The sequence below is a fragment of the Dipteris shenzhenensis genome, chromosome 14, assembly GCF_047967505.1.
Source record: "Dipteris shenzhenensis isolate YYH24624 ecotype China chromosome 14, Dip_SZ_1.0, whole genome shotgun sequence".
In the NCBI taxonomy this organism is placed as follows: domain Eukaryota; kingdom Viridiplantae; phylum Streptophyta; class Polypodiopsida; order Gleicheniales; family Dipteridaceae; genus Dipteris; species Dipteris shenzhenensis.
The window spans coordinates 15,597,290-15,613,883 of record NC_141609.1 but is presented as its reverse complement, the minus strand read 5'-3'; the positions used below and the strand labels follow the sequence as shown (position 1 = coordinate 15,613,883).

At 40.8% G+C, this 16,594-nt stretch overlaps 1 protein-coding gene across 1 annotated transcript; it reads left to right on the top strand.

The window, feature by feature from the left end:
* The first annotated feature begins 4,606 nt into the window (after nt 1-4,606).
* On the top strand, nt 4,607-9,253 carry LOC147894246 (long chain acyl-CoA synthetase 8-like). Its single transcript, XM_087385237.1, has 7 exons — nt 4,607-4,799; nt 4,872-5,119; nt 6,751-6,868; nt 8,204-8,335; nt 8,455-8,589; nt 8,698-8,904; nt 9,011-9,253. The coding sequence occupies exons 2-7, from the start codon at nt 4,887-4,889 to the stop codon at nt 9,173-9,175; spliced, it is 990 nt and encodes a 329-aa protein (XP_087241363.1). The 5' UTR covers nt 4,607-4,799; nt 4,872-4,886; the 3' UTR covers nt 9,176-9,253.
* Nucleotides 9,254-16,594: the final 7,341 nt, after the last annotated feature.

Below are 16,594 nucleotides of genomic sequence, written 5' to 3'. Positions count from 1 at the left end.
ACACACACACACACACACACACATAGAGAGAGAAAGGACTCAAATTGTATCTTTTAAGCTATGCTTTGAGATAGTGGCAATTTAGTAACCTAATGTCGCCTCATATTGGAGCCTTAGCACCTCCTAGATGAGTGATGAGCAGATAAATCCACATGGAAGCATCCAAATGATCACAACTATCAGTAGAATGGCTTACATCACTTACATCACTGAAGGGCCTAGCTTGTCCCATGCATCCTCTATGAAGGCATTGGTAGGTTGCAATGTAGTTGGAATTACCTAGTAGAGCTTGGGTAACCCAATCCAAGTTTCATGGAGATCGAGAGAGTACCTTACAACCCATATTTAGAGAGGACCTTATGACCCATGTTCTCTAGAACATGGGCAATTTGCTACTGCATCTATTCCTTATGACGCTCAGCTCTTCCTTTCCTCATGCTTGCCTTTGGCCTGCTCGGTTCATGAGGGGATTTTCATTATGCCTATTGAGGTTGTCTGGTCCCATCGTCTCCCTTCGTTGCCTTTGGCCCATTGATTATGCTGCAAAGAAGAAGAAAGAGATAAGATAAGGGATCGAGAGAGAGAAGATGAGAAGCTGATGGGCATGGTACAAAAGCAGAAAGGAAGGGGGGATGATTCAGGAGCTTGTGGCTCAATATAAGACTGCCCAATCATTTTATTGTAGCCAAGACGCTTTTGTAATCTAGAGCAGGAACTCCAGGCAATGGAGAACAATTGCTTGAATGGTAGCAAGCAGAGCTGCCCTCATGCCCTCAATGCCTTTCCCATCCTAGCTTGGTGCGCGATCTCCATGATCTGATGAATTTGGGTAGCTACCACATTTCTGACATGGAAGTGTCTCAGCAGCAGCTATGTAATCTTAGCAACTTCCATGGCAGAGGATCCTCTTAAAGTTTCTAGCTGTGGCAGCTCAATGTTGTTACCAACCAACTTGGGCATTTTTTATTAGTAGAACTGTTTTGCAGTGAAGGAATTCCTCGAGTTTCCAAGGACCAAGGATAGCATCATGGAGCTTAGGTTCTGCTCATCTGTTGGGGCACTTTATGGTAGTACATACAATTTGTTTTTTTGACGTTGTGGTGGTTTGGGTTATCATGTTTTTGAGGAATGATGAATCACAAGCTACGTTTAAGACCCAAAAATATGCATATACAATGCTAGCAGTCATCTATGAGAAGAAAAAGGCTTTCAACGACTTCAAAGGTTTTTGATGTCATCAAAGTGGTCAAGGGTCCTCCCTCGAGTGTGGAGAAGGATACTACTTTGTTCGACAATGTAGACGTGCCTCAGGGGGGTCACTCATCATATGTAACCCTATCACGTGAGTTCAACAGATGGGTTTTTATTAATTCAATTACTTACAGATTTATATATACATAAGGAAGTAATTTAATACCCAAAGGTTAATATACAGAAGGGCGTTTTATATTAAAATTTGTTCAGAAGCTTGCAACATGTGACATGGATATTTGCATGGAGTGGCTTATGTCATGGGACATTTTGAAATGCTATTATTGGCATTTTCCTTTTGAAATGAGTAAGCGCTCCTCTTGCATTTTCTTGAATTCTAGAGAATTCTAAAAACCTTTTCTCTCTTTATTGCTCTTTTTGGCCTTTGCATTAGGATGAGATTAGGATACTATGCTTTCTTGAATTCTAGAGAATTCTAAAAACCTTTTCTCTCTTTATTGCTCTTTTTGGCCTTTGCATTAGGATGAGATTATGATGCTATGATTTTCTCTCTTTATTGCTCTTTTTTGGCCTTTTCATTAGGATGAGATTAGGATGCTATGCTTTCTTGCATACATTGATCTCTAATCTTGATGAACAACATTAATTTTGAATTTATTTTTTGAAGTTTTTTAATCTCGTCACTCTCTTTCTTTTTCTTTCTATCCACAGAGGGATTGCATTGAATCAATGGTGAAGGAGTATTTTTGAAGTTGATGCCTCTTATACTTGATTTTCTTTAGTTCTACTCAGTCTATTTAGCACTGCCTTTGTAAAGATCCTTCAGGCTCTCAAACAATTGATCTATTATTTGAAAATGGACAGATAGGGGAGAAACACTTCTATAATTAAATCCATAAGATAAAACCTGTGAGAGTAAAGAAGTAAGGTATTTATTTTTAGATAGCCCTATTCAAAAGGATTCTCCCACTTGGGAAAATATAGTATCCATATAGCAACAAGGGATCAAAGCAAAAGGAAAATTGTCATTGAGTGAGAATCCCATTATGTTTGAGGGTTTTTCATGCACTTGTGCCTAGAGTTGTAGATTAGCAAGTACCATGAGCATCACTACCAGTTACAGTTTGAACTAGAATATGGTAAACATGATCAATTTAAAGTAAATGAAAGAATAAAACTATTTCTAGGTTAGGAGAACATAAGCCCTTGTGTCTGCTACATTGAGAGCTAAAGAAGGCTCTTATATATGGTATCTTCAAAGATTAAAGAAGACCCTTTCTAGCTTCTTAGACCATATCTTTTCTCGAGGTATTATATATGCTACACAATGCCTAGAAATGTCATCTTGTTGTTTGCGGCATATGCTACACAATGCCTAAAAATGCCTAGAAATGGCATCTTGTTGATTGTGGCATTTAGTGGTGGATTAGTTATTAGAAGGACAATGCTAAAATCTCCCCGAGTTGTCATGGATGTGGTTACACATAGGTGTTAGCATGGCGTTGGAGCATAGGTCCTAAATGCAGTTATATTATAGTCATACATGCAGTGATGCAATAAGCTATGCGCATATGCACATATGCAATAAGCTATGTGCATATATAATTGAGATATAATTTATATTATTGTCATGTATTAGAGAGGTATTAGATGTTGATTTTGTGATGAAGGGACATAGAAGACTGGAAGATGTGGCTACTCGATTGTTTTATTTGTTGCAATCTATTATGAGTTGCATTCTTCTTGGGCAACTTATTTTCCATTACTTTTGGTCTAAACAATTGTGAAGAATTCTACATCTTCTTGACATAGGTGGAGTGTATAAGAGTGTGGTATGACATTAAGGCTACATTTTTTGGTGACTAATATCTTTCCAAGAGCATCTCATGGTACAACTTATAGAACGTATAGATGACTACAATTCATAACATGGCATGAAGAGAAATCTTGTTTCCAGATTGCAAAGTTATAGAAATCTGTTTAATGGGCCTAATTGTAGTTTTGCACTATTTTGCATAGTGTATCTCGGACATAATAAGCACCATTTTGTGAGCGTTTTGTTGAGAATTTGTAACTCTTGCAATCTAGATGATATGAGAGTGATTCAAGCACCTATATTTTTCATTTTCTAAGTAGAAAATTCACATGCATAAAACCAATCCACATTAAATTTCATAAATTGGCATTAAGGTATTGGCACTTCTGCTTAACAGAAGCTAACATAAGCTATTCCAATTAACACAATGCATAGTAATAATGAAACTTAGCATAATTTAACAAGAAGTAGCTAACCTAATGTACACAGGGTTGAGGGGGGCACAAGGAAACCCATTGAGCCACCTCCCTTTCACCATAGCTAGGAATCTTGGTGGATAGCAGGGCAACCACATGGCTAGGCAAGTTGAAGCAATGGATGAGCAGAGGTCGGTGTGCAACAGAGAGCAAATGCTCGCCAGGAGGGCTACTATTTCCACGAGGCAAGGGGAGGCACAAGGCGTTGCTAGGAGGACTAGGAGAGAGTGGGGCAAAGGAGGCCAAGGGGCAGCCACCATGGTTATATGCACAAATATTTGGTGTGTGTGGAAACTATGGAAAATATGCATTGGTGCACTGTACTTTTCACCATCAAACTGCTATTGCCTTGTTAAGATTTTTAATTCTTGACATTGATTCCACCCATTACGAGCTATGGATCTTATGGGGTGGAATCTACATTTGCTAAATGCCTACATCTCCATCCTCTTCCCTCTATCATCTCTACACCAATGACAATGCGACTCTTGTGTTCAAAATCTATTTGCCATCATCGGTCACGAAGTTTCATTCCTTTGGCTAGGCCCTAGCACCCATTGCTCTACAAGAGACCTTTGTCTCACCCTACCTCATCCTCGACCTAGTGTAGAGCAATGAGAGGGAACTTGATCTGGTCTCTCGTCTGGTCTTGGCTAGAGAGGTAGCCACTGTTCCAAGGCTCAATGTTGCGCTCTGTCTACTAACTCAAATCATTAGTCATGCCTTCTAATAGAACACCATTGTAACACATAAAATTAAGCATACTAACCAAAACATCCTAAATGACATGCCAAAATCCCTTATAAAATTTAACAATGAGGCCATCTTGTTTTAGAACGTTCTCACAAGTCCTCTCCCATTCACTATCAACCATAGGAGAAGAATTGTCGAGGATGCAATCGCAAAATCAATCCAACCATGATGTCTAGGTTGTGCAATATTGTGAGAATATTCTTGAAATATGGAATAAAATGATATATGGTTGCAAGCTCTCTACAAGCTGTGAAGGTGATAGCTCATGCAATCTTATCTTAATCTTGCTAAATCTTGCTGTCAAAATTTAATGGGCCGCCGCTTTTGAAATCCCCTCCTAATCCTCTTCCATCTTCCTCGCCATCTCCTTCTCCCCCATCCTCCACGATCCCCTCTTGCTAAATCAACACCCTCTCCACTTCTTCCTCTTCGAACCCTGATGTGGATCTATCAAAGGCTTCCCCTTCCCTGGATTCCTTGAGCATGCAAGGCTTTACCTTCCTCGATTAAGGCTTCCCTGGATTCCTTTTGATCTCTTGCAAGTTGTAGATTACTGCTTAACTCTCCAGGACTGCTATTGGACCTATCGTAATCTTGGTTGCTTTGTGCTGCAGCACTATGATCGTTGCATGCATGAGACGTTGGTCTGGTGCAATCGTTGCCATTGGTCGTCGAAGGTCTCCATCTCTAGGATCGCATTCAGGTTCTTGTTGATTTTGCAATTGGCCCTGTGGCTCACCGGGATGAAAGGGAGTGCTAATCGTAAGGCAAAGAAAGAAAGAATTCTTTTTCTTTACCATTCTGGGATCATCGCACATTTCGATGTCTGGCTTTGTTTCGTCAAATTCTGCTCCTGTTTGGGGTCGGAGTCTACCCTCATCTTGATCTTCCATTTTCGGTGAGAAAGACCTTAGTGCATTAGCAATTCCATTATAGCTCCTTGCTGCTTGCTTGATGAGGCCTTTGCTTTAAGTTGGCTGACATTGAGCAGTTGTGGCGATGGTCTCAGCGACCACTCTGAATGCGGTGAACAACGCCACCTCAACACTGTGTGTCAAATACTGGGAACTGAACGAGGAGATCGGGGGCAGGTGCAGGGAGCTTCCAGCTCTACAATGGCTGGAATCAGTGTGGAGAGTGGGAACCACGCCCATGTGGGAAGGAGCAACCATGTGGGCGATTTAAGGAGGGTGCGCTGGACAGGCCTGCAACACAGGGCCTCCAAGCGGGGTGACACAGTTCGAGATCATAGTCGCAGGCTCTGGCATGTGCCCTTCTTTTTGTCTTTGCCCTTCGGTGAGGGGATGGAGATCTATGTCTACTGCAGCATCGTTGGCTGCTTTACTATTTGCCTGGTCCTTTCTTTTTGCCAGGTCTTGCTGGGTCTTTCTCGTAGGAGAATCTGCATTTGTAGGCTGCAGGTCGCCTTTGTTTTGCAGGTCTATGTTTGCTGCATATTGACTTTGCCCTTTGATTTTGGGCTGGCAAAGCCACGTAGCCTACTGCAAAGGTCTGCTTCAAAGGTGACTAAAGGTAGAGGCCTTTGCTGATTTCACTTGAGTGAGTGTGCATTGATCAAGAGAGATTTGCAGTGAGTGCAAAGGATTCAAGATTGACGGAAACTTTAGGGAAGCTACACAAGTATCCATGGCACCTCATTCGGTGTGTCAAAAGGTTGACATCAGTCAACTTGCCAGGCTATTCAAAAGCAAGCTTCCACGCAGCTTCAATGGGCTGGTTACTGCCCTAATGGCTAGAGTAAAGTTGAAACCTCTCACCTTTAAGGAGGTTTGTCCTCTGTTGCTCCAGGAGGAAGCTAGGTTGAAGTTGCAGGGTAAGATGGCAACAACAAAGCATTTACTGCTTTTGCAAATGCAAACCCAGTAAGGCTTAAGTATTTTTTTAGGGGATGGCAAGTCTTCAAACAATGAGAGTAAGAGGAGGAAATTTGTACTATTGTGATCATCCTCAACATCTTGTGTGAGATTGTAGGAAGAAAGAAGGCGGATCAGAAAAAGGAGGCAAAGCCCAAGAAGAAAGAGTCAGTGTCAGGCCAAGTCTTTAAATCTCTTTGACAGATCTTTTGGAGGCCATGGGGATAGACAAGCAATATAATCTAGCAAATAAATTAGATATTTTGGGGTTGACAAGTGGAATAATTTATGATTAGAAATATTTTAATCTCAGTAACCATCTTCGCATGCCAGGTCAATTGTGCATGGATCCTTCTTTACAAGTGTCACAATGCTTGTCAAAATCTATAATAAAAAGCAAAGCTTCACAAGAAATGCTTACACTCCATTTAATAGTATGACCTTTTCATTCTAGACTGTCATTTTGAGGTTACCATTGCGAGGCATGTTATTACAGTTGCCTGTTGTGCCAGTTATGCTAGTTTTTTGGAAGCTGTCTAAATAGAATTCTAGCATGTTTTCAAAATCCTAGTAAAAGTATCCTTTTATCTTCATGGAAGTTTTACTCTTTTTTTTGCAGGGGACCCATTGGACAGGGTTATGGTCTCACTAAAACTTGTGCTGGAGCAACCTTTTCAGAATGGGATGATATTTCTGTTGGTCGGGTTGGCCCACCAGTCCCGCATTGCTACATTAAGGTATGGTGATGGGAAATTAACGAGTGTTCCCCTTTGGGACATATTAATTACATGGAACATTTTTGGTCTTGGGGTTCATTGGGGATGGGATACATGTTGATGTCCAAGGACATTACAAATACTGATAGAGCTTCTGGTAATGTTGAAAAGATTATGTTGGATGTTTAAAATGCTGGAGTTATTCAGAATATCTTTGTCTAACATTTAATAGTTACTTGTCCAGCTCATTAGACCCATAGATCCATCATGCTCCCATCATGGAACATCTGGAATTGTTAGTAAGCCCCTCATTTGTACATCCTGTATTTCAAACCTTGTATGGTCAGTGTTTGTAAATATATCCCAATTTTATCATCTATACGGCAACTAAGTTGTGGATCTGATAAGAATTTGCAGATCAGTATTCTAAGAAAAAGTCTTCCATAGAGGAGGGGTCTTTGTTTTGCTGTGTTCCTCTCCAGCCCCTCTCTTAACTGAATATAGCCATCCTCTCAAAGGGTGCTGAAAAAATCCTGCTCAAATTGACCAACCTCTCCCCGTCTCTCCTTCTGTTGTGCATTCCTTGTCATACTCACTCATGATGGTATCATTAAAATAGGGTTCCACATGGCAGGCTGCAACTTTTCTGTATAGGGTCAGTGCCCCACCTGTGAGCCTGCAAATGAGGAGAGATCAGGGACTTTACACCTGCATAGCATTGTGGGTAGATGGACATGCAGCACAGGAACCTTTGTTTTTTAATTCCCTATTTTGTTTGGGATGGGGGATTGCAGGGAAAAACCCGTGGAAGGGGAGGGTGGCAAAGCCTCCACAATGTTTCAAGGCCTAGACAAGAAGGGGGAGGGGAAGTAATATGAGAGATTAGGGGGGGTGGGGGGTGGGAGGAGGAAGTGTGGAAGGGGGGGTGGCGAAGCCCCTACAAAGTTTACAAGGCCTTGACAGGAAGGGAGAGGGGAAGTAATATGAGAGAAGCTGTAAAAATATGCCCACCCCACTTTGCATCCCTTTCATGCCTGCTCTCTCATCTCTACTCTTCGCAGGGATGCACCCTCAAATTAGTTTATGCCTGGGTAAATAAGGAATTTGTCTTTTCCTTTTGTAGAGTTGAGAGTCATTCTGATATTTGCACCTTTTTTGCTTCCAACAGTTGGTTGACTGGGAGGAGGGAGGCTACAAAATAAGTCTTACCCATCCCACTTTGCATCCGTTTCATGCCTACTCTCTCACCTCTACTCTTTGCAGGGATGTACCCTCGAATTAGTTTATTCATGGGTAAACAAGGAATTTTGTGGAGTTGAGAGACATTCTGGTATTTGCACTTTTTTGCTTGAACAGTTGGTTGACTGGGAGGAGGGAGGCTACAAAATAACAGATAGCCTGATGCCAAGGGGTGAAATAGTAATTGGTGGGCCTTCTGTGACTCTTGGCTATTTCAAGAATCAGGCTAAAACAGATGAAGTTTATAAGGTAAGTTCTCCATTTTGCTATATCCTTCACTGACTGGATTGAAATCGTGTTCTTCACTGACTGGATTGAAATTGTACATTTATTTCTCTCACAAGTGGTCAGGTGCTTGCATTGTGAAGGTGGATGAGAATGGTTTACGGTGGTTCTATACAGGAGATATTGGACAGTTTCATCCAGATGGCTGCCTGGAGATAATTGATCGGAGAAAAGATATTGTAAATCTTCAACATGGGGAATATGTATCACTTGGAAAGGCAAGGCAATCTTTTTATCAGAAATTCATGTCCAGCTTTTTTTAGAAAGCTCACATTTTCCACTTATTTTGTCAGCTGATATCAGTGTTCTCTTTTGACAAATTGCAGGTTGAGGCAATCCTCGTAGCAAGCCCTTATGTAGACAACATCATGTTGCATGCCGATCCATTCCATAGCAATTTTGTAGCTATTGTAGTTGGATCACAGATTGCTGTTGAGAACTGGGCTCGGAAGGAAGGCATTGAATACAAGGATTTTTCAGATCTTTGCTCGAAGAAGGAAGCGGTAAAGGAGGTCATCAACTCCTTGCACAAGGTGGGTCTTCATTTGTTGGTGGAATCTATTTAGTGAATGGAAATGAAGAATAGCATGCCATCACCATTCTTTGAAAATTCACATGCGCTTTAATGTTGTGCACCAGATCGGGAAATCGGCCAAACTGGAAAAGTTTGAAATCCCATCCAAAATCAAGATCTCACCAGATCCATGGACACTAGAGTCTGGTCTGGTAATGGCTGCCCTGAAATTGAAAAGAGAAAATGCAAGGAAGGCCTTTGCAGATGACCTGAGGGAACTGTATGCATAACAAGGTCAAGGATTTATATGTATTGATGTTATTTGTGAATATTGGGACACTAATTTAATCAAATCACAGTGGGTTATTCCATTTGGGAGGAAATCATTTTCTAAATAGGGAGAGTATTTAGATCTTGAGTGATCTACTAGCATCTCATCAGAAACTGTATTTGTAACTGTTTACTGCAAATATTAAAAACTCATTGCATGGTTTTCCTGCCCAACCTGTACAACAGACTGTTTAGAATGTTCCATATTTTTTTTCCAATGGAACAAAGGTGACACTGATATATACTTAATTTTTCTTTGCTATGTACTCGAGAATCTTGCTTGTGCTTGGCATGAATTTTTAAATGAAGTATTTGAGAATATGAATGCAATTTTATCAAGAACCTCGGTATTGGAAATGGTTTCCAAAAAGTCTTCCTTCTAACACGAAGGGCAGGATGAGACTCCTATTTGCTTGTTCAGGAAGTTACTAGATGTATTGGCACATGTAACCTCTTTCTGGGTTCTTCTATTTTTTCTTTTCTTCTTTGAATATTTTACCCGTTTGCAGGTAATAATCCATGGGACCAACTCGCAGCAGTGGATGCAATAGGAAATGAAAAAATCCTGCTGAAGTCTGCTGTATTTGTCATAGTACAAGACATAGGGATCATCTTAGGTTTATATTATCTGGAAGAATATGTGCACTCAGGCTCCATGCACTGGTTGAGATGGGTGAGAGAACTAGCATCCAAGTTGGTTCTTGGAGAGCATTAAGAGGAATGGACAGCATTACTCAGGACCTTCAAGGTGGTCAGAACCTTGTTGTGCAGATTGATACAGCCAACCCTCTGGATTGTTTAGATTCAATCTCAGGTAGGGACAAGGAGATGCATCCATTGGCTGGGAGTCTTCTCTGGTAGAGGAGTTCCACTACCAAGTTATTTGCTTTCTTTGGGATCAAGGAGGTGAAATGGTTCTTTATGCAGTGGAAGAGGATTGGAGATTAGTCAGACTACCACTGTAGGAACCATCCAAGATGCTGTCCTCTCGCTATCCTCCACACTCACAATTATTGCGTGAAGTAAGGGGCACTAGTTTATCAACCCCATCCTTCTCTAGTCATGGGCAATCCCAGAAGATGTGGCAGGTATTGCTTTCTTGCTTGGCGGGATCAAGAGAGGCAATTGGTTTATTACTGGAAACATGTTGTCTGGCGTACACAGTTCAATCCATAGATGTTGTGAGGGAATGCTTCATAGAAGAACTCACCAGGTCACTCTTCTGGTTGCAGGACCTCTTGTCCCTTTCTGGCACCATCCTTCCTGTGTCTATTGGCCATGGGAGATCGCTTTTAGTCTGGCAGCCTAGCAGATTTGTGATTCAAATAATAGATTCTTGAGCCTTTATAGCATGCTGTCTGCTCTTCATTTGTCTCAGGTGATACAAGATTGGAAGGAATTGGCCTTCTTCGAAGGCAGAAGGGGAAGTATTGGTGCTTCTTCAAATCTTGGACGCAGGATTGCTAGAAGGTGATGGACAAACAGTACTGAAGCCAGAAGAGTACCTGCTTGGAATTTTGTTCAGTCACTGGTTGACTGTAAGATTTTGGAGTCTAATATGCGCAATTCGAAGTTGAATTGCTCATCCATAGCTTAGGATTCCTCATTTACCTTACTTTTTTCCCCTTTACCTTACATAAGCTCTCTAATAAGTTTGTTCATAAGGCACTGCATCTTGAAAAGGTAGTTTTGGGAACGACTCAACTGGAGTTTATAGCTTGCCTTCTACTGAGAGGATTTCTATTAATTGTCCCTTGGATTTGTGCAGGTCACCAAGGAGACTCTCTGTTCGCTTTGTGCCTGGTTAGCAATCCAAAATCAAAACTATAATTGAAATAAAGGTATGATAGCTTTTCTTTCTCTGCTCAATAACCCATCTGTTGGCAAATTTTTGATAAGTTGATAAGCTTTTTTTGGGGGGGTTTCTTCTTCACGTATGTTCGATGTAGTGTCGTCTTTTCATATAGTATGTCAATGTCATAACTTTTTTATTCTTGATATTACATGACTATTAGATATCGACGTAGTGTCGTATTTGGCCTTTCGACATAATACGTCAATCATCTGATTTGTAATGTAATATTTGAGTCAATTACTTGGGCCATGCATTTGCATGGTGCTTATCTTTCTGCATTAGATCGTATTACTCGATTATATGTGCGGTTAAGTAAGTAAAGTCTGCATTTCGACATTTGGTTGTAATATTCAACCTTTGATGTCATTACAAGGACTCCTTCTCATTGTTTTGAAACTAGCTCGACACTTGGTCGTATCATTCGACTGTATGTGTCGTCTCTCAACCTTAGAAGAGTAATAGGATTCAACACTTTGTCGTTTATTCGACTTTTGGTGTTGTTCCTTAGATATATAATTTATAAAATAAGTAGGCTTCGACACTAGGTTGTTTATTCGGCTTTCAGTGTTGTCGTAGCTTATTTCATAAAACAAATGTTTAAACTTTGACACATGGTCATTTATTTGGCTTTCAGTGTCATTGTAGGTTATCAGTGTTGTATGATAGTTTCGGCTTCAACACTTGGTCGTTTATTCGACTTTTGATGTTGTTGTCCTCTTTGGAAATATTTTGTGTAGAATATAGGGGACCATTGCATAAATGCTAGTGTGTAGAGGTTGTAAACTTTCCAATAAATATACATCCGAGATTCATGCTCATACATCTAAGGTAACAATGCTAGAGCCAATGATATTTGTGTCTTTGATTCATGCCTATCCATGGGGTCTTTGAAAGCTACTTATGTATAAGGATTCTAAGTTGAATCTTATCTTTAATCAGTTGTGGGTCATCAACCATTGGATATTATTTGAAATATTCTTCCAATGTTGATTATCTAGTGTCTAACACACACTTCTCCACACACTCAAATGGTAGGCCCATGTAAGCATGATACAAATTTCATAAGAATGGAGTTCATTGTGTTCTTTATTGTAATTGACATTGTGTTCATTGATTATTTAAAATATGAATATATTTTAGATTCTCTCTCAATACTTGGTTTTTTCATGCATGTTTTGCTAGAAATCCTTTTGTGAAAAGATGCAAGTAGAGCAAAGGAAAAATTGTCTCAAAGTCATTAGGCGGCATCTTTGTATAGGGATAAGTAAGATGAGCAAGGAGCAAATAACAGACATAACTAGCAATGCAATACGGATAGAGTGTTTCTACAATGAGGTCATAGCCAACACAATGGGAGAGACGTTGCCCAAGAGTGAAATGAATGAAGGTGGAGTACGTCACATGATCAATAGCATCATAGGAAATATGAAGAAATGTGCAGAAGACTTGCGAGATGACTTGCCTCCTAATATTGACATGGAAAAATTAGGTTTTTGGGATTTGAAGTGGAAAGAGGAGAAGCATATGTGTATGATGCTTTTTCTATCGACAAGCATATGCTAAGGGAGGGAGGCATTAGGCGAGATGACCGTCAAAATTGGGCTGGAGCTCAAAGAATATGCAGTAGACAAGTGCAATGGTGCTTGGGAGAATTGGCAAACAATGGAATTCATAGAAAAGAGAGGAGCATGCTAGGAACACAAGCTTATCTTGAAATTGCTGGGGACTACATCGACATCTTCTAATCTCCACATTTGAATCTTGTGGATCGAGTCTATCTTGCAGGCAAAGTCTCTTTTTTCTTTCAAATTTGGAGGTCTTGGATTGTTCATCATGCCAACTATACGTTGAATAGAAACTTCATAACTAAGGAAGCTTTCTTAGATGTGCAACTCTCATGCGATTTTGTGGTCCTACTGATCAAGTACTTTAGAGAATTTTGTCCAAGCCTAAGGTGTCCTTTACATCTTACAGGTTTAGATGCAGTTGAGATCTTCTTCAGTAAGATTGGAAGCATGGTGGGACAAGAATGCGCTTATGACTTGATGGATATGCTACATAGTGCAGGTAGTATGAATAGGCTTGCACACTTTGAATGCGAAGAGGATAGTCCTCTATTTACAAGGGCACATAAGAAGCAAGAACATGTCTGGAAAGAATTGAATCTCAAAGAGAACATGTAAGAAGCTAGTCTAGGGGACTATGAGTGTGTGTCAACTGATGATAAAATCATCGAAGCATTGAAGAAGGGACTAAAAAGTGCTCAAGAAAGGTGTGAAAGTTTGCATATGAAGCCAAAGGGTGAGAATATGAAGTGGTGGATGGAACCTTGGTCAAATGGATTTGCAGATGCATATTCACAAGAATCTGATTCTGAAGAAGAAGACCAATGTCAAGCAGATCATGTGTCAGAAATAGATGATAATGACAACGATGCCTCCATAAGTGAAATCAGACATGTGGTGGATTCTCTCCTAGATGAACAAGAAGCAGTGAGCCCAGTTGTTACCATTGATGGTAAAACTCTCTTCAAGTCCACATTGGTAAGCCAACTTAATGGAAATCCCACACTCTCTAAAGATAGACTCACAAGGGTTCGCCAAGGAGTATACTACTCTAAGGAAGATATACCTCTTGCTACATCAAATGAGAACCTATTTGGAATAGGTTCCGATTGTGCCGTATTCTTTCATGAAGAACACAAAACAAGGAAAAGCAAAAGGAAATGCAATCCAAGATCTTTGCAAAAAAAGAAAACACAAGCTATATGGTACCTTGGACGAGTTCAAAAAATGAGGAGAAAGGTTGGTGGGGGGTATGTGGAATATAAAAGAGGGTTTAACCTTTCAGATAGACCTTTTGGAGTAGAAGTCTAGCTTGGGTGGTATCAAAAGGAAAAAGGTTCAAGATGCTTCACATATGACCTTACAGACCTTGACATGATAAATATTGAGAGCGTAATTGCATTGGCAATCCTCACCTATGAGTGTAATAGCAATAAGTATACTTTAGATGAGAATGATTGGAATGTATTCAATGACTTTGTAAAGGGGCATTAAATGCACTTGGTAGGGGCTTCTTTGTAATCTTTCTAATATGATAAAAGCTTTATTATGATTATTACTATGTGCTGAGTTTAGTTTGATTTGTCTTGATGGATTTTTTAAATTATTTTTTTGCAGGACCTTGAATCACAGAAGTGGATGATTTGCAACCGCCTGGGTACTTTTGTTTATATGAATGCCATTAAGCAAGTTTGAAAATGCTATTTTGGCATCGGGTACAACAAGATGTTGTATGAATGTAGCCTCTATGGTTTTAATACCATGGTTTGATATGACTTAGTAGATGTTTATAATTGGCAAGAAATAAATATTATATATCGTCATTGAATAAAATTGGCTAATCTATCATCCCTTCTCCTAGCTAAAACACCCATACATATGGTTTTGTAAAAAATTGAAAGATATAAAGCATTTATAAAAGCTCCCAATCTTTCATGTAGTATTTTTATAAAGGTTGTTTCTTGAGCTCTTTACGTGTTTCAAGTGACTTTGCACAATTCTTTGCTCTTGGTGTATGGCACACATGGTTTGTCTTGTTTGATATTTGTTCCTCTTAATTTTTGCAGATATGTCTTTATTCTTTGTTTCTCTTGCCTTATGGCATCATCAAGACACAAACCCATCTTAAACTTATGCATTGCCCATTATTGCAGTCGGTATCTCAATTTTTTGTGTGTAGATTCAAATAATGTAGGTGATGTAGATATCTTGCAGTCTAAATATCTCATCCTACCTAAAGGGACTCCAAAAGTAGTAGTGTATGACTCACATAAGGACTTTTAAAATTCCTCTAGGAAAATAAATATACTTACAGAAGGGGATTTATAAAACTTCCCAAAATTTACAGAGGGGATACTAGGAAATACTACAAATAGGTTACATAGGGATTTAGAAAAGAACCCTTGAACGCATGTGATATAGACATATTACACTAAGTGAACCCCCCGAGAGACGTGCTAGGAAGTGTTCTGGCAGAAAGCAGCAAGGGAACCCCACCTGTTTCATGGCTTTCTCGATCTTGTGACAGCGAGCCCAAATGAGGTGGAAACATTCTAAAAAGCTCTGGAATCTGCTCTGTAGTGCAAGCTTCAGGAGAATTAAAAGGAACATTGCCTTATTGCAAGCATGCTTTTATGATGTTTGTTAGAGTTAGCTCAAATGTCCACCTCTCATGTAACCCACCAATATTCTGTGTACCCAATGTTGTAAGGCCCCCATATGAGGAGAAGCCATGATGGGTATCAGATATTGGGAGGGATCCCCAGTTTAGACACTGGAAGGGGTCTTAGAGTAGACCAGATGGTTATGAGACGGCTTAGGAGCCAAGAGTAGATACCCGTCTGCACAAAGGGGGGGTTCGGGGGGGCGATAGCCCCCCCGATAGCAGGGGGTCCGGGGGGCGCAGGCCCCCGGTGGGGGTCTGGGGGCAAAGCCCCCAGCGGCAGGGTCCGGGGGCTGCCGGTAGCCCCAGGCCCGACGGTATGACCTATGCGCGATCCTTCATCTGCCCGACGGCATGTTTTCTGAAGGGTCAGTTGGTCTTCCAGGCCGACTGTCTATTAGGCCGACTGCCTATTACAGGGCCGACCGTCAACCACTTACACTATATAAGTGGCCACCCCCTATCATCAGATCACCAGTTCTTCACGCTCATAGTCCTCCGTCCAGCATCTGTCTAGATCACCATCGAAGCTCTGTCTGTAGAGCGCACGGGTGGACAGCCAACCATCAGTTGTATCAGCAGTTTGGTATATCAGAATTTTTGTATTCTCTCCAGCTTTCCATCGTGTACTTGCGTTTTGTTGTTATCTTCCGCTGCGTACTATTTTCTTACATGGTATCAGAGCTCAGGCTATCTAAGTAACGACTTTATTGCAAGTTCAACGAGCTTTGTTAGCAAAGGCTACTAGGAGTGATGGCTGCACCAACCCCGTTGCGAATTCGTCCACCTGCCTTCAATGAAGGCAAGCTCGATGGGACGAATTATACTTTGTGGAAATTCAAGATCAGCGTGATCTTGGATTCATATGAGCTTCTGGATACTGTTCTGGGATTGGATCCAGAACCGGTTGGATCACCGAATCCAGACAACCCCAACGTCATAACGCCACCGAATGCAGATCTTCTTCGGGCATGGAAACGAAGGAACGCAGATGCACTCTGTGCTCTTGTTACCAGTTCAAGTGATTCTGTTTTGACTCTGATTCAGCATACAGACAAGGCAAGTGAGGCTTGGAACATACTGAAAGGTCAGTATGAAACGCGGAATCAGACTAGAATTCAAAATTTGGAGAATATGCTTGCTGCAGAGAGGTGCTCTGATGGAGAATCAGCTGAGACATTCATCACACGGATCAAGAATCTACGTGATCAGATGGCGGCGGTTGGGATTACAAAGACCAGCGAAGAGTTGGCCAGAAGGTGCATTCGGATCCTTCCACAAAAGTACGATGCGTTGG